The sequence below is a fragment of the Molossus molossus genome, unplaced genomic scaffold (assembly GCF_014108415.1).
Source record: "Molossus molossus isolate mMolMol1 unplaced genomic scaffold, mMolMol1.p scaffold_m16_p_21, whole genome shotgun sequence".
Taxonomy (NCBI): Eukaryota; Metazoa; Chordata; class Mammalia; order Chiroptera; family Molossidae; genus Molossus; species Molossus molossus.
This window is the reverse complement of record NW_023425357.1, coordinates 5,321,956-5,340,142: the sequence shown is the minus strand read 5'-3', so window position 1 is coordinate 5,340,142 and position 18,187 is coordinate 5,321,956. Positions and strand designations below refer to the sequence as shown.

Below are 18,187 nucleotides of genomic sequence, written 5' to 3'. Positions count from 1 at the left end.
ATGTGCACACACATCCCCTCATATCTTGTCTTATGCATGTCTTCAATGTGAGTGTTCAGAAGTTGTATTCTTAATAATGAGCTGTTAAAAATAAGTAAATTTCTTCCTAAGTTCTGAGAGCCATTCCATAAAACCATCTGGGCTAAGGTTGGGGCTGAAGGAATGCCTCATCTACAGCTGGTCAGTCATATGTATAGTTAGCAACCTGAAATCTCAAAGTGGCACTTGAAGTGGGGGTAGCCTTGTAGCACTGAGCCCTTTACGTTGAAGGATCTGAACCTAATTCCAGATAGACAGTGTCCAGTTGAATCAAATTGTAGAACACCTAGTTCAGGTTCAAGATTGGAGAATTTTTTTATACAACTCCACGTATGGTATCCAAAGGGTGGTTTGAGTCCAGAAACAAGTTTTTGTTTAGTCATTGACTGTGTTTATTGCTCAACTCCATCTTCTCACCTCAATACTAGTTTTCCTTCTCCTTGAATCTCTGAAAGAAAAAAGGTCCCAACACCCAGCATCCTTGACCCTTGATATTTAGAGAACTTAACTACTGTCTCTCACAGCTGGTGAGAGGTGAGGGGAGTATTCAGACATTAAGGTTCTAAAAAGAGTGAGCAGACAACATATGCACAGTGCTCTATGGTCGTTGATGAAAGTGCAGAGTGTCTGTCCCCTGATTGGTTGAGCTCCACTGTCCCTCCCCCAGGTCCTTCAATAAAGCATCTGCTGAAACCCTCCAGACTGAGTTACTGCACAGGAAAACAGAAACTGGCCACAGGAACAGAATCTCAGCTGGTGGTAAGTTGGAGGCTTAATAATTTAAAAATTGTTATTAAAACATCTATTCTGTGGCAGCTACTTCCTGAACTCTAGGGTTGGGTTACTCAATAGAAATCCACTTGCCATTAGGATTTTTGGATTCTTGCTACTCTGACCTGCGAGGTGCTGTAGTCCAAATTAATTTACTATATTCAAAGACTTTGTACAAAAAAGAAATGCAAAATATCTCACTGAAAATTCTTGGATTGCTGATGTTCGAGTGATATTCTCTATGTGTTGAGTTAAATAAAATATATTACTAAAATTAATTGATAATTTATTACAATTAATTTTACTTTTAAAAACTGTAAGTCACAGATGAGGCTCACATTTATGGTTTTATTGGACAGGGATACTATACAATAGCAATTCTCAACCTTTCTCATCTCGTGGCACACATAAACTAATTAATAAGATTTCTAAGTACACCAAAAAATAAAGTATATCTTTTGCCAATCTAGCAAAACATAGGTGTAATTTGTATTCATTGCCACCAGTCAGCTATTGTTATGTTGGCTATAGTCAATTTTTCATTTGACCATCAAAGAGGAAAAGGGTCAGTGCTTCTGACTCAATAGTCAGGCATTGCATCTTTTAAAAATTCTTGTGGCACCCTAGTTGGAAATCACTGCTACAGAGAGACAGCACTGAAAGACTTGGTCACCTTCTGTAGCATAGGTACTACTTTGCAATGTATTTAGAATAAAAAAACAAATGAAGGGACAAATAAACAAGGACAGTCTTTGGTGAGATAGACTGTTCCTGGGGGTACCGGCTTTGCACGGTGGGACAGGAAGGTCCTGTCTGAGAAGATAATATTTCATGTTAGAAATGTTGAGAAAGAACCACATGTGGAAGGCTTAATGGGAAGGGCAAAGTCGGCAGAATGAACAGAGGATACAAAAGCCCTGAGAGGGTCATGAGTTTGGCATGTTCAAAAAAATGAAAGGAATTCAGTGTGGATCCACTACAATGTGTGAAAGAAAGCAGATATGTGAGGTCGAGGGGTACATAGGCAGATCCCAAAGGACTCGGTGAGCTTGAGTTAGGAGTTTGGAAGTCATTGCAGGATGTTCAGCAGAATGATGTCGTGATATGATTTATGTTGCTAAAAGATCATCTGGCTTATGTCTAAAACATAGATTATGAGGCAGCATCAGAAGGAAGACCAAGCTATTTGCAAGGCTAGTGCAAATATGCAGCCAGAAAAGGGCCATGGACAAGGATAATAGAAATAAACTGATCATACATGGAGACCAAGTTGCATTGTAGATAGAATTAATTGACATGGATTTCTTGGTCACAAGAAGAGATTTCAAGGATGACTGAGACTTGGAGACTTAAAAACTGAGTGCGTAAGTTCCAGACAGACACAGAATACTGAGAATGGCAGATTCAGAAAGATGGAAGAATTGAGAGTCTGGTTTACGCAATGTGATGTTTGAGAGGATGAAAACATAGTAAATGGGACTCATGAGGTGGCCTATTTAGTTATAAAGACAACCAGCAGTGTGTTGTGTGTACATTTCACAAAATAAAGGCATAAGATAATATATCTTAAGAAGGAAGTGTTCTAAGAGCCACATGTCCTCACGATATTAGGGTAAGACCTGAAAAGGCACCACTGGATTGATGACACACAGGCCAAAGGCATCATTAAGAGGAGCACTGTCTATAGAGTGTTCAGGATTCAAGTCATCTTGCATTGAGTTCAGGGGAAAAGCTGAGGTGACAAGTGGAGACACTGACTTCTAGTGTGTGCTGTGTAGCCTCCTCACTAAAAGATTTTCCTGAGAGATAAGGGCTGAAGCTGGAAATGAACATGAGCCAAGGACCATTTCTTTGTGATAAAACAAGATATACTCATGATTGTGTGACAGAATGATCTAGTAGCAAGAAAATCTTGGGGATGTTTTGGCAGAAAAAAAACGTGATATTACAAGAGGGAAACTCTTGGGAAGGTGAGAGAAAGGATGCCAGAGCCAACATGAAGGGGGAATGAATAAGAACTCTTGATTCACTCTCCGTATGAACTAGAATGAGCAAGAACTCTATTCACTGTACCAGGGACAGAGAGATTGAAGGGTTTTCTTGAGATAAGGCTACAAAGTGCTAAACAATATTTACATTTTCTCACTAAAATAATAGGCAAAAGCATCAGCCAAGAGCAGAAATCAAGAAAACCTTAAAGATTTTCTAAAGCAGAACTGAAACAATTATTTCAAAGCATGAAAATGTGAACATGATGAAGAAACACAGTAAACTAGCAGGGAACTTCTGAAATCTGTGGTCATCAATCCAGTTGCACCCTTAATAATTCGGACATTGGACAGGTCACTTCCTATGCCAGAACAGTGAACAATGATCTTTATCAACACCAATGTTGTTGCCACTGGAGTTGATAAATTGTACCTCAAAAAGCACCTTTTATGAGTCACCAACCAGCAGGCATCATAATCTACTTGAGTACAATCTGTGGCACAATGGTTCTCCAAACCCTGTATTGGGAGAGGGACCAAGCCTTTCACAACTTTGCCTCATTGGCCTTTCCCCACTTGTCCTTTCACAATCAACCTCCCTTGTTGTATCAACATTTTCCAACCAATGCCTGAGACATTATTGAGCACATTATGTCTCCTGAATAACCTGTAAGGTGCTGAGTGGGTGGTAGAGAGCCTGACCCTGTTGAACACATATGAGGAGGGAGAATGTTTAGAGCACATTTCTGATGGAGTCCTTCTGCCTGAGCTCTAATTTGGGCTCCACCTGTTCCTAACTAGAGGTTTTAAACAACTAATGTGACTAGTTTAACTCTTCACATCATCCTCTGTACAATAGTTATACAAATTATAACTTCCGTGATTCCATACTTAGAAAGTCACAGAGTATTCTTAGTGCTTTATACATTTTCACACATGCAATCATCAAGAGCCCTGGTGGTAAGCGTTAAAAGAGGAGCTCTTGGCACATGCAAAATGTTCCTAAGTAGTAACTACAATTTTTATGAGCATTGTTCTTGACCTGAACTTGAGCTTCTACAATGTATTAACTGGGACTGAATCCCAGAACACAGGTCCAAGGATGGTGAGCACTAAGATTTCCCATGTGTCAAAGACACTTGGTTCAGCCTAAGAGATTTTCATGTCTATTCTCATCTAATCATCACCTAAATCCAGTCCTTACCAAAAATCAGCCCTTTCAGTAGAGGAGGAAACTGAAGTTCAAAGGTATGTCACTGCAACCGGGCAGGTTTCTGTGAGGAGATTAGCATGCTGATTGACCCAAGTCTTGACCCCGGAACTCTACACTGTAACAGTGACTTTCAACTGGGGTAACTTTTCCCCAGGGGACACTTTGCAATGTCCACAGAGACTCCTGGTTGTCACCACAGAAGGTGCTGGTAATGGCATCTAGTGGATAGAGGCAAGGGATGCTGCTAAACCTCCTACAATGGACAAGACAGTCCCCACACAACAGAGAATTATCCAGCCCCAAATGTTAGTGTTGCCAAGGCTGAGAAACACGGTAATGTTTTAAGCAATATACCACAGAAAACTCAGTGATAGTGAAAATAGGAACAAAAGAAGAAAGCAGCATTGAAAAAGGAAGAAATGAGGCAAATTGTCATAGTAGGGTATGGTCATCTCCAGGTAATCTTGACGGGAGGAACCTTCAAAAGGCAGTATTTACAGAGGCTAAGGCAGTGGGTCTGGATTCAGTTCAATCTGATTTTCAAAGCTTGTTGTCACCACTGACTGGCTGGGTTCATGATGGTAAACAAACTGCTGTAATACGTGGACCATGGTTTCCCCCGGTGAGTGAGGGAACATAATGGATGTCTTGCAATATTATTACTGGTATTAAATGTTCACAGCTGCACAAAAACTGCTAATTCTCTGCAGGAGGCAGAATAGCCTAGGCAACAATGATGCTCAAATTTTGATGCCATACAAAGTTACTCAGGATTTTATGCAAAGAGATTCTAGGATTGGGTTTTGAATGTGCGTTTTAACAGCGACCCTGGATATTTGTGATAAAGCTCACAAAAAATGTGGGCAAGTGGAATGAACACAAGGAGCACACACCAAGATACGGGGTAAAATCGGGAGGCAATAGTTACAGATGTGACCGGACCCAGAGGCAGAGACTACATTTTTGTGTGTTCTATATGCTTCCTAGGATATTTTCTGCTAGGGTCATTATCAAGAATTCAGCTCTGTACCCACAACTAAAACACTCCTTTGCAAAGCAAAGCAGATTCCAGCTGCTAGTCAGACTATCAGAATTTGGCCCCAAAGATGGAGAAGAACATCTTCCCTGCAGAGTGAGAAACTAAATATAATTGAGGTTGTGGTCAGCAGAGGAGAATGGGGGAATGGATTTGGGTAGCAATCCAGCAATGTCTGTCAGAGTGGTGCAGTAGAGGAAGGGCTTGGAAGACAGATCAAGCTGGATTCAAGTTCTTTCTCTGTCACTTGCCTCCTAAGTGACTCCTATTTTTTTATGTCTGTTTGTTTCTTTATTGATATTAGATTGAGAGAGGAAGGAAAAGGAAGAGAGAGATAGAAACATCAATGAGACAGAACATTGATTGGCAGCCTCCTGCATGTCCCCCACTGGGGATCAGGCCCACAACCTGGGCATGTGCCCTGACCTAAAATTGATCTGGTGACCTCTTGGTGCATGGGTGGATGCTCAACAAACTATGCAACACAGGCTGGGCCTAAGTGACTTCTGCAGGTCTTCTAATTGCTTGGAAGATCAAGTTATTCTCATGCAAACTGGAAACAATGGGCATAATAGAGGTGTATTAGGTCAAACTGGATCTCTGCCTTTGTAACTAGATGGCCAATTAATATAATGCATGGTCTCTAATAAGAACCCCACAAATATTAACTAAATATACTAAGTGAATTCTTTATGTCAAAGATATCAAAGCCATACAAGGGGTGAAAATTATTTTCATCCCAAACAAACAAAGAAGAGCTCCATATCCAACAGCGACCATGTAAAACAGAGGGTTGAACGTAGAGAAGGGGCCCATTCTCTGACCTCTTCTAGCAAAGAGTCCACAGACATAACAGATTACTACATATTTGCAGTAACTATTCAAGATCTTATCAACTATAAACTCCAACCACACTCTAAGACTGACAACGTACTCACCCATGGAATCCTCAAGAGCAATATGAGAGTTGTCGTGAGACAAACAACACAGCAAGTCAAGGTTTCTCACAGAAGGAGGAACTAAAGGTGGGAGTCTGGGAGTACCTGGGGCTGTCACAGGTTGCACAGCCTGCCAGCATCTACGCATTGAGTCACAAGGGAAGAACTATGACCCTACTGACTGTAAGTCTAGTTGCTTTCTTTACTGTGCAAAGCTGCCTGCCATCTTCTGTTGTTGTTGTTTTTTCCTTTCTTATTGATATTAGAGAGAGGGGAAGTAAGGGTGAGAAAAAGATAGAAACGTCAATGACAGAGAACATCGGTTGGACACCTACACATGCCCTACTGGGGATTGGGCCCACAACCTGGGCATGTGTCCTGGTCAGGAATCAAACCGACAACCTCTTACCACATGGGTCAATGCTCAACCACTGAGCCACACTGGCCGAACCATCTTCTGCTGTTTATACAGCCTCAGCTCACAATTCAGCTGATGGACAGGAGCCTTGTCATCTTATTCTTGGTTAACTAACCAGTCTAATATGTGTAATATATATTAATAAATATGGGAATATGGAGAACTATCCTTTTCCAATGGAACAGCCAAGAGTCTGACAAATGTATGGTGATAGCCACAAGGCTCAGTAGAGTGGGTATCCTCTTTGGAGAGGAAGCTATAATGGAAGATGATATTGGGCTGAATAGACATGATATAAGATAATATCAGAGCTAACAAATTCCCTTTGTTAAAATGTTTCAGGTGTGGGCAATATGAAAACCAACGTGTCCATTTCCCTCAATAGATCTCATGAGATCATGGAGTCATCTGTGTACACTGCTCTGCAAATCACCTCACTGGTGGCTCAAGGGATCACCTTTGTACTCGGCATCCTAGGCAACGGGTTGGTGATCTGGGTGGCTGGATTCCGGATGGCACGCACAGTCACCACCTTGTGTTACCTGAACCTTGCCTTAGCTGACTTCTCTTTCATTGCCACTCTACCATTCCTCATGGTCTCAACAGCCATGAAGGAACAATGGCCTTTTGGCTGGTTTCTATGCAAGTTAATTAAGATCGTGGTGGACATTAACCTGTTTGGAAGTGTCTTCCTCATCGCTTTCATTGCTCTGGACCGCTGTGTTTGTGTCCTGCACCCAGTCTGGGCCCAGAACCACCGCACTGTAAGTTTGGCGAAAAAAGTGATCATCATACCCTGGACTCTTGCACTTGTTCTTACCTCACAAATTTTCCTGTTCTTGACATTAAAAAGGGATCCAATAGGGAATGCGTACTGTGCTTTCAACTTTGCATCGTGGGGTGACACCACTGAAGAGAGGTTGAAGGTCGCCATCACCGTGCTGACAACCAGAGGGATCATCCGGTTTCCCATTGGCTTCATTATGCCAATGTCCATTGTCGCCATCTGCTATGGGCTCATTGCTGCCAAAATCCGCAAAAAAGCAATGATCAATTCCAGTCGTTCCTTACGGGTCCTCACTGCTGTTGTGGCCTCCTTCTTTGTGTGTTGGTTTCCCTTTCAACTGATTGCTCTTCTGAGCACAGTTTGGGTCCGAGAGGTGGTTTTGGAGGGAAAGTACAAAATCCTTAATATGCTGGTATACCCAACGAGGTCACTGGCCTTCTTCAACAGCAGCCTCAACCCAATGCTCTATGTCTTCATTGGCCAGGACTTCCGAAAGAGACTGATCTCCTCGTTGCCCTCCAGTCTGGAGAGGGCCCTGACCGAGGATCCAGTCCCAACCATTGACACCACAACAAAATCAGCTTCACCTCCTGTAGAGGCCGAGTTACAGGCAATGTGAGGGAAGCTGGGGGTGCATTTTTCGCTCTGCCTGCTCCTATCCTGCGCATGGCTCCACCTTTATGTTACTTTGGGTCATACTGAGCCACTCATCATGAAAACTACCTTAGTGAGCTCAGAATGGTTGAAGAATTGGACATAAGGGTTTTATTGCTGTTATTTTTGTCTTTGCCACCACAGCCTGCACCCTGGGGTGAGTGGACGTGGCAAGAGTGCAAGTGGAGAGAAGAGAGTGTAGGAAAATCTGTAAATCTGAGATTGGAACATATTAGAAAGATAACTGGTATGTCACCATGAAGTAAGATGTTTGCCGTAGATTGTTCTTTGCCTTTAAAAAATCTGACCTCAGAAGTTTCCTACTAATTTACTAATGGTTTTCTTCTTTTCTTAATTATAAATAACTTTTGGATTGTATCAAATGCATATTCTGTGTATATTAGGATGATCATATTTACCATATCATGTACATCATCATAAACTGTATTCATTTTTTCATGTTGAACGATCCTTGTATTCCTAGAATAACGCACACATGATCATAAAATACCTTAAATATATACAATTTCTTATTCTCACTAATTTGGTGTGGAGTTTCTGCAGTTATATTTACATCCAAAGATGTAAAAAGAGATGGAAAGTGAGTTCTTCAATTCTATCCTGGGTTTAAATCTTTTACAAATGTTTTAAAAAATTCACCAGGGAACCCAGGTGAATCTTGGGCTTTCTCTACGAGAAGACTTCTAAACAGGTTCAATATGTTTAATCATTATCAGACTATTCAGATTTTCTATTTCCTCTTCTCTCAGTGTTGGTTACCTGTGACTTTTAAGGAATTTAGCCATTTTATGCAAATGGTCAAATTTATTAGCATGAAACAGTATGATAACGGTACACTATACATGGTATGCTTATCTTTACACAATAAGAATGTAATCCATCTGAGGACAGGGTTTGGCCATTATTCATGAATGGATCCCAATACCATATATGTAAAATAGTGCCTGACATGTGATAGACACCTAATACGGGGTTATATAATTAATGAATCAATCAATAATAGTATCACTAAGGTGTCAACTGAGAATCTTTACTATCTGTGCTGAATTCTGAATCTATCATTAACTGGGCCCTGTTTATTGATTTCTCACTCCCATTCCCACTAACTAACAAATCGTCCAGTGGTTATATTTTTATGAACACCTCAGATTTTGACTTTTGGCTTCATATAAACTACTCAGGCGAACTGTTGACTGATATCTTTGCTATGAAATAAATCTATCTGCAGTCACACTCAGATTTTATCTTGGTTTCTGTAAATAATCACACATTTCATCTAATGTGTAGCATGTCATCCCAATGCCCTGGCAAAAGCTGAACTCAAAATAAATATCCAAGTGCAAAAATATGATTTTCACGTCTTAGTCCCTTGTCCTTTCACAGGGTAAAACACTTGCAATTTTGTGAATGATAGAAGTGTCTTTTTATTCACCAGTCATACCTTTCCTTCATGCCAGTATTTATGCTAATGAGATGAGTTATGGTGGTCCCCTAGGTACACACAGTGAGACTGAAAGATTAAATCTTCGGAAATTTCAGCTCAAAACACTGACCTCTGGAAACAGGAGTCGGGAATGTGCTGGATATTAAGCACTACAAAAACTCTTGAACAATAAGATTTGATGAGCTTCTAGGTTGCTGAACACACTAAGATGTTGCGAGAGTAGTTCCCGCAGAGAGAACATGAAAACTCTGTGCACACACATCCCCTCATATCTTGTCCTACGCATGTCTTCGATGTGGATGTTCAGGAGTTGTTTTTTTGTTTTGTTTTCTTTTCTTTTGTTTTGTTTTGTTTTATCCTCACCAGAGGACATTTTTCCATTTTTGGTTCAGGTATAGTGGGAGGAGAGACAGGAATAGAGAGAGACAAAAGCATCAACATGAAAGGGACACATCAAGTGGCTGTCACCCGCACGACCAACCAGGGCCAGAGACAAACTGAAACCAAGGTATGTGCCCTTAGTGGGAACTGAACCCGGGTCTCTCTGGACCACAGGCTGATGCTCTCACCGCTGAGCCAAACCGGCCAGGGCAGGAGTTGTATTCTTAATAATGAGCTGTTAAACATAAGTAAATTCCTTCCTAAGTTCTGAGAGCCGTTCCATAAAACCATCTGAGCTAAGGATGGGGCCGTAGGAATGCCTCATCTACAGCCGGTCAGTCATAAGTACAGTTAGCAACCTGAAATCCCAAAGTGGCACCTGAAGTGGGGCTGGCCTTGTAGCACTGAGCCCTTTACGTTGATAGATCTGAACCTAATTCCAGATAGACAGTGTCCAGTTGAATCAAATTGTAGAACACCTAGTTCAGGTCCAAGATTGGAGAATTTTTTTTGTATACAACAACTTCACGTATGGTATCCGAAGGATTGTTTGAGTCCAGAAACAAGTTTTTGTTTAACCACTGACTGTGTTTATTGCTCAACTCCATCTTCTCACCTCAATACTAGTTTTACTTCTCCCTGAATCTCTGAAACAAAAAAGGTCCCAACACCCAGCATCCTTGACCCTTGATATTTAGAGAACTTAACTCCTGTTTCCCACAGCTGGTGAGAAGTAAGGGGAGTATTCAGACATTAAGGTTCTAAACAGAGTGAGCAGACAACATATACACAGTGCTCTATGGTCGTTGATGAAAGCGCAGAGTGTCTGTCCCCTGATTGGTTGAGCTCCACTGTCCCTCCCCCAGGTCCTTCAATAAAGCATTTGCTGAAACCCTCCAGACTGAGTTACTGCACAGGAAACCAGAAACTGGCCACAGGAACAGAATCTCAGCTGGTGGTAAGTTGGAGGCTTAATAATTTAAAAATTGTTATTAAAACATCTATTCTGTGGCAGCTACTTCCTGAACTCTAGGGTTGGGTTTCTCAATAGAAATCCACTTGCCATTAGGATTTTTGGATTCTTGCTACTCTGACCTGCGAGGTGCTGTAGTCCAAATTAATTTACTATATGCAAAGACTTTGCACGAAAAAGAAATGCAAAATATCTCACTGAAAATTCTTGGATTGCTGATGTTCGAGTGATATTCTCTACGTGTTGAGTTAAATAAAATATATTACTAAAATTAATTGATAATTTATTACAATTAATTTTACCTTTAAAAACTGTAAGTAACAGATGAGGCTCACATTTATGGTCTTATTGGACAGTCATACTATAGAGCAGCAATTCTCAACCTTTCTTATCTCGTGGCACACATAAACTAATTAATAAAATTCCACAGCACACCAAAAAATAAAGTATATCTTTTGCCAATCTAGCAAAACATAGGTGTAATTTGTATTCATTCCCACCAGTCAGCTATTGTTATGATGGCTATAGTCAATTTTTCATTTGACCATGTAGAGAAAAAGTGTCAGTGCTTCTGACTCAATAGTCAGGCATTGCATCTTTTAATAATTCCTGTGGCACCCTAGTTGGAAATCACTGCTACAGAGAGACAGCACTGAAAGACTTGGTCACCTTCTGTGGCATACGTACTACTTTGCAATGTATTTAGAATAAAAAAACAAATGAAGGGACAAATAAACAAGGACAGTCTTTGGTGAGATAGGCTGTTCCTGGGGGTACCGGCTTTGCATGGTGGGCCATGAAGGTCCTCTCTGAGAAGATACTATTTCATGTTAGAAATGTTGAGAAAGAACTACATGTGGAAGGCTTAATGGGAAGGGCAAAGTCGGCAGAATGAACAGAGGATACAAAAGCCCTGAGAGGGTCATGAGTTTGGCATGTTCAAAAAAATGAAAGGAATTCAGTGTGGACCCATTACAATGTGTGAAAGAAAGCAGATATGTGAGGTCGAGGGTTACATAGGCAGATCCTAAAGGACTCGGTGAGCTTGAGTTAGGAGTTTGGAAGTCATTGCAGGATGTTCAGCAGAATGATGTCATGGTATGATTTATGTTGCTAAAAGATCATCTGGCTTATGTCTAAAAAATAGATTATGGGGCAGCATCAGAAGGAAGACAAAGCTATTTGCAAGGCAGGTGCAAATATGCAGCCAGAAAAGGGCCATGGACAAGGATAATAGAAATAAACTGATCATACATGGAGACCAAGTTTCATTGTAGATAGAATTAATTGACATGGATTTCTTGGTCACAAGAAGAGATTTCAATGATTGAGATTTGGAGACTTAACAAATGAGTGCATAAGCTCCAAACACACACAGAATACTGAGAATGGCAGATTCAGAAAGATGGAAGAATTGAGAGTCTGGTTTACGCAATGTGATGTTTGAGAGGATGAAAACATAGCAAATGGGACTCATGAGGTGGCCTATTTAGTTATAAAGACAACCAGCAGTGTGTTGTGTGTACATTTCACAAAATAAAGGCATAAGATAATATATTTTAAGAAGGAAGTGTTCTAAGAGCCACATGTCCCCACGTTATTAGGGTAAGACCTGAAAAGGCACCACTGGAGTGATGACACGGAGGCCAAAGGCATCATTAAGAGGAGCACTGTCTATAGAGTGTTCAGGATTCAAGTCATCTTGCATTGAGTTCAGGGGAAAAACTGAGGTGACAAGTGGAGACACTGACTTCTAGTGTTTGGCTGTGAATCCTCTTCACTGAAAGATTGTCTTGAGAGAACAGGGCTGAAGCTGGAAATGAACATGGGCCAAGGACCATTTCTTTGTGATGGGAGAAAATATGATCATGATATTTTGATAGAATGATCTAGTAGAAAGAAAATCTTGAAGATGTTTTAACAGAAAAAAAAAGTGATGTTGCAGGAGGGGAATTCCTGGGAAGTTGAGAGAGAGATAGGGATCCAGGGCAAACATAAAGGGGGAATGAACAAGAAATCTTGATTCACTCACAGTATAAACTGGAATGATCAAGACCTCTCTCCACTGTAACAGGTACATAGAGATAGAATGGTTTTCTTAAGGCTAAAAACTGTATAAACAATATTTACCATTTTCTCATTAAAATATGAGGCAAGAGCTTCAGCTGAGAGCAGGAATCAAGAATTCCTTAAAGGTATTCTAAAGCAGAACTGAAACAATTATTTCAAAGCATGAAAATGTGAACATGATGAAGAAACACAGTAAACTAACAGGGAACTGCTGAAATCTGTGGTCATCAATCCAGTTGCACCCTTAATAATGTAGACATTGGACAGGTGACTTCCTATGACAGAATGATGGATGATATTTATCAACACCAATGTTTTTGCCATTGGAGTTGAATAATTGCACTATAGAAGGCACCTTTTATGAGTCACCAACCAGCAGGCATCATAATCTACTTGAGTACAATCTGTGGCACAATGGTTCTCCAAACCCTGTATTGAGAGAGGGACCAAGCCTTTCACAATTTTGCCTCATTGGCCTTTCCCCACTTGTCCTTCCACAATCAACTTTCCTTGTTGTATCAACATTTTCCAACCAATGCCTGAGACATTATTGAGCACATTATGTCTCCTAAATAACCTGTAAGGTGCTGAGTGGGTGGGTAGAGAACCTGACCCTGTTGAACACATATGAGGAGGGAGAATGTTTAGAGCACATTTTTGATGGAAACCGTCTGCCTGAGCTCTAATTTGGGCTCCACCTGTTCCTAACTAGAGATTTTAAACAACTAATGTGACTAGTTTAACTCTTCACATCATTTTCTGTACAATAGTTGTACAAATTATAACTTCCGTGATTCCATACCTAGAAAGTCACAGAGTATTCTTAGTGCTTTATACATTTTCACACATGCAATGATCTAGAGCCCTGGTGGTAAGCATTAAAAGAGGAGCTCTTGAAACATGCAAAATGTTCCTAAGTAGTAACTACAATTTTTATGAGCATTGTTCTTGACCTGAACTTGAGCTTTACAATGTATAATCTGGGACTGAACCCAGGACACAGGTCCAAGGATGGTGAGCACTAAGATTTCCCATGTGTCAAAGACACTTGGTTCAGCCTAAGAGATTTTCGTGTCTATTCTCATCTAATCTTCACCTAAATCCAGTCCTCATCAAAAATGCGCCCTTTCAGTAGAGGAGAAACTGAAGTTCAAAGGTATGTCACTGCCATCGGGCAGGTTTCTGTGAGGAGATAAGCATGCTGATTGACCCAAGTCCTGAGCCCAGCACTCTACACTGTAACAGTGACTTTCAACTGGGGTAACTTTTCCCCAGGGGACACTTTGCAATGTCCACAGAGACTCCTGGTTGTCACCACAGAAGGTGCTGGTAATGGCATCTAGTGGATAGAGGCAAGAGATGCTGCTAATCCTCCTACAATGGACAAGACAGTCCCCCCACAACAGAGAATTATCCAGTCCCAAATGTTAGAATTGCCAAGGCTGAGAAACACAGTAATGTTTTAAGCAATATACCACAGAAGGCTCAGTGATAGTGACAACTGCAAACAGGAACAAAAGAAGAAATCGGGATTGAAAAGGGAAGAAATGAGGCAAATTGTCATATTAGGGTATGGTCATCTCCAGGTAATCTTGACGGGAGGAACCTTCAAAAGACAGTATTTACAGAGGCTAAGGCAGTGGGTCTGGAATCGGTTCAATCTGATTTTCAAAACTTGTCGTCTCCACTGACTGGCTGGGTTCATGATGGTGAACAAACTGCTGTAATACGTGGACCATGGTTTCCCCCGGTGAGTGAGGGAACATAATGGATGTCTTCCATTATTATTACTGGTATTAAATATACACAGGTGCACAAAAATTGCTAATTCTCTACAGGAGGCAGAATAGCCTAGGCAACAATGATGCTCAAATTTTGATGCCATACAAAGTTACTCAGGATTTTATGCAAAGAGATTCTAGGACTGGGTTTTGAATGTGCGTTTTAACAGCGACCCTGGATATTTGTGATAAAGCTCACAGACCACACCATGAGAAAATGTAGGCAAGTGGAATGGACATGAGGGGCACACACAGAGACACAGGGTAAAATCAGGAGGCAATAGTTACAGATGTGACTGGACCCAGAGGCAGAGACTACATTTTTGTGTGTTCTATCTTCAGGGCTGGGAAATGCATCCTAGATGCTTCCCAGGATATTTTCTGCTGGGGTCATTATCAAGAATTCAATCATGTACCCACAACTAAAACACTCCTTTGCAAAGCAAGGCAGATTCGAGCTGCTAGTCGCACTATCAGGATTTGGCCCCAAAGATGGAGAAGAACATCTTCCCTGCAGAGTAAGAACCTAAATATAATTGAGGTTGTGGTCAGCAGAGGAGAATGGGGGAATGGATATTGGGTGGCAATCCAGCAATGTCTGTCAGAGTGGTGCAGTAGAGGAAGGGCTTGGAAGACAGATCAAGCTGGATTCAAGTTCTTCTTCTATCACTTGCCTCCTAAGTGACTCCTTTTTTTTTTGTTCGTTTGTTTCTTTATTGATATTAGATTGAGAGAGGAAGGGAAAGGGAGAGAGAGACAGAAACATCGATGAGATAGAACATCGATTGGACGCCTCCTGCATGTCCCCCACTGGGGATCAGGCCACAACCTGGGCATGTGCCCTGACCTAAAATTGATCTGGTGACCTCTTGGTGCATGGGTGGATGCTCAACAAACTATGCAACACAGACTGGGCCTAAGTGACTTCTGCAGGTCTTCTAATTGCTTGGAAGATCAAGTTATTCTTATGCAAAAATGGAAACAATGGGAATAATAGAGTTGTATTTAGGTCAAACTGGATCTCTGCATTTGTAACTAGATAGCCAATTAATATAATGCATGGTCTCTAATAAGAACCCCACAAATATTAACTAAATATATTAAGCATATTCTTGATGTCAAAGATATCAAAGCCATACAAGGGGTGAAAATTATTTTCATCCCAATCAAAGAAGAGCTCCATATCCAACAGCGACCATGTAAAACAGAGTGTTGAACGTAGAGAAGGGGCCCCTTCTCTGAGCTCTGCTAGCAAAGAATCCACTGGATGTAACAGATTACTACATATTTGCAGTAACTATTCAAGATCTTATCAACTATAAACTCCAACCACACTGTAAGACTGACAACATACTCACCCATGGAATCCTCAAGAGCGATGTCAGAGTTGTAGTGAGACAACAACACATCACGTCAAGGTTTCTCACAGAAGGAGGAACTAAAGCTGGGAGTCTGTGAGTACCTGGGGCTGGCAAAGGTTGCACAGCCTGCCAGCATCTATGCATTGAGTCACAAGGAAAGAACTGTGACCCTAGTGACTGTGAGTCTAGTGCTTTCATCACTGTGAAAAGCTGCTGCCCATCTTCTGTTGTTGTTGTTGTTGCTGTTTTTCCTTTCTTATTAATTTTAGAAAGAGGGGAAGTAAAAGTGAGAAAGAGATAGAAACATCGATGACAGAGAACATCAATTGGACACTTCTGCATGCCCCACTGGGGATGGGCCCACAACCTAGGCATGTGTCCAGGCCAAGAAGCAAAATGGTGACCTCTTACCACATGGGTCAATGCTCAACCACTGAGCCACACTGGCCAAACCATCTTCTGCTGTTTATACAGCCTCAGCTCACGATTCAGCTGATGGACAAGAGCCTTGTCATCTTATTCTAGGTTAACTAACCAGTCTAATATGTGTAATGTATATTAATAATTATGGGAATATGGAGAACTATCCTTTTCCAATGGAACAGCCAAGAGTCTGACAAATGTATGGTGATAGCCACAAGGCTCAGTAGAGTGGGTATCCTCTTTGGAGAGGAAGCTATAAGGGAAGTTGATGTTGGACTGAATAAATATGATATAAGATAATATCAGAGGTAACAAATTCCCTTTGTTGAAATGTCTCAGGTATGGGCTAGATGGAAACCAACTTGTCCATTTCTCTCAATAGATCTCATGAGATCTTCATGAGTCCACTGTGGACACTGCTCACTGGAGGCTCATAGAATCACCTTTGTGCTTGGCATCCTAGGCAACGGGCTGGTGATCTGGGTGGCTGGATTCCGGATGGCACGCACAGTCACCACCTTGTGTTACCTGAACCTCGCCTTAGCTGACTTCTCTTTCATTGCCATTCTACCATTCCTCATGGTCTCAGCCATGAAGAAACAAAGGCCTTTTGGCTGGTTCCTATGCAAGTTAATTAACATCATGGTGGACATAAACCTGTTTGGAAGTGTTTTCCTCATCACTTTCATTGCTCTGGACCGCTGTGTTTGTGTCCTGCACCCAGTCTGGGCCCAGAACCACCGCACTGTAAGTTTGGCGAAAAAAGTGATCATCATACCCTGGATTCTTGCACTTGTTCTTACCTCGCAAATTTTCCTGTTCTTGACATTAAAAAGGGATCCAATAGGGGATACATACTATATTTTCAACTTTGCAGCATGGCATAACACCACTGAAGTGAGGTTGAAGGTCGCCATGGTCGTGCTGACAACCAGAGGGATCATCCGCTTTGTCATTGGCTTCATTATGCCAATGTCCATTGTCGCCATCTGCTATGGGCTCATTGCTGCCAAAATCCGCAAAAAAGCAATGATCAATTCCAGTCGTTCCTTGTGGGTCCTCACTGCTGTTGTGGCCTCCTTCTTTGTGTGTTGGTTTCCCTTTCAACTGATTGCTCTTCTGAGCACAGTTTGGCTCAGAGAGATGTTGTGGAGGGAAAGTACAATATCCTTAATATGCTGCTATACCCAACGAGGTCACTAGCCTTCTTCAACAGCAGCCTCAACCCAATGCACTATGTCTTCATGGGCCAGGACTTCTGAAAGAGACTGATCCACTCGTTTCCCTCCAGTCTGGAGAGGGCTCTGACCGAGGACTCAGCCCCAACCATCGACACCACAACGAAATCACCTTCCCCTCCTGTAGAGGCCGAGTTATAGGCAATGTGAGGGAAGCTGGGGTGCATTTTTCATTCTGCCTGCTCCTATCCTGCGCATGGTTCCACCTTTATGTTACCTTGGGTCATACTGAGCCACTCATCATGAAAATTACCTTGGTGACCTCAGAATGGTGTGAAGAAATGGACATAAGGGTTATATTGCTGTCATTTTTGTCTTTGCCACCACAGCATGCACCCTGGGGTGAGTGGACGTGGCAAGAGTGCAAGTGGAGAGAAGAGAGTGTAGGAAACTCTGTAAATCTGAGATTGGAACATATTAGAAAGATAACTAGTATTTCACCATGAAGTAAGATGTTTGCCGTAGATTGTTCTTTGCCTTTCAAAAATCTGACCTCAGAAGTTTCCTACTAATTTACTAATGGTTTTCTTCTTTTCTTAATTATAAATAACTTTTGGATTGTATCAAATGCATATTCTGTGTATATTAGGATGATCATATTATTTACCATATCATGTACATCATCATAAACTGTATTCATTTTTTCATGTT

General features: G+C 41.4%; 1 protein-coding gene and 1 pseudogene across 1 annotated transcript; both read left to right on the top strand.

The window, feature by feature from the left end:
* The first annotated feature begins 762 nt into the window (after positions 1 to 762).
* Positions 763 to 8,068, top strand: LOC118638325 (N-formyl peptide receptor 2-like). Its single transcript, XM_036274064.1, has 2 exons — positions 763 to 798; positions 6,746 to 8,068. Exon 2 carries the CDS (start codon positions 6,757 to 6,759, stop codon positions 7,807 to 7,809), a length of 1,053 nt encoding a protein of 350 aa, XP_036129957.1. The 5' UTR covers positions 763 to 798; positions 6,746 to 6,756; the 3' UTR covers positions 7,810 to 8,068.
* Positions 8,069 to 10,489: 2,421 nt separating this feature from the next.
* On the top strand, positions 10,490 to 17,686 carry LOC118638317 (annotated as a pseudogene).
* The last annotated feature ends 501 nt before the right edge of the window (positions 17,687 to 18,187 follow it).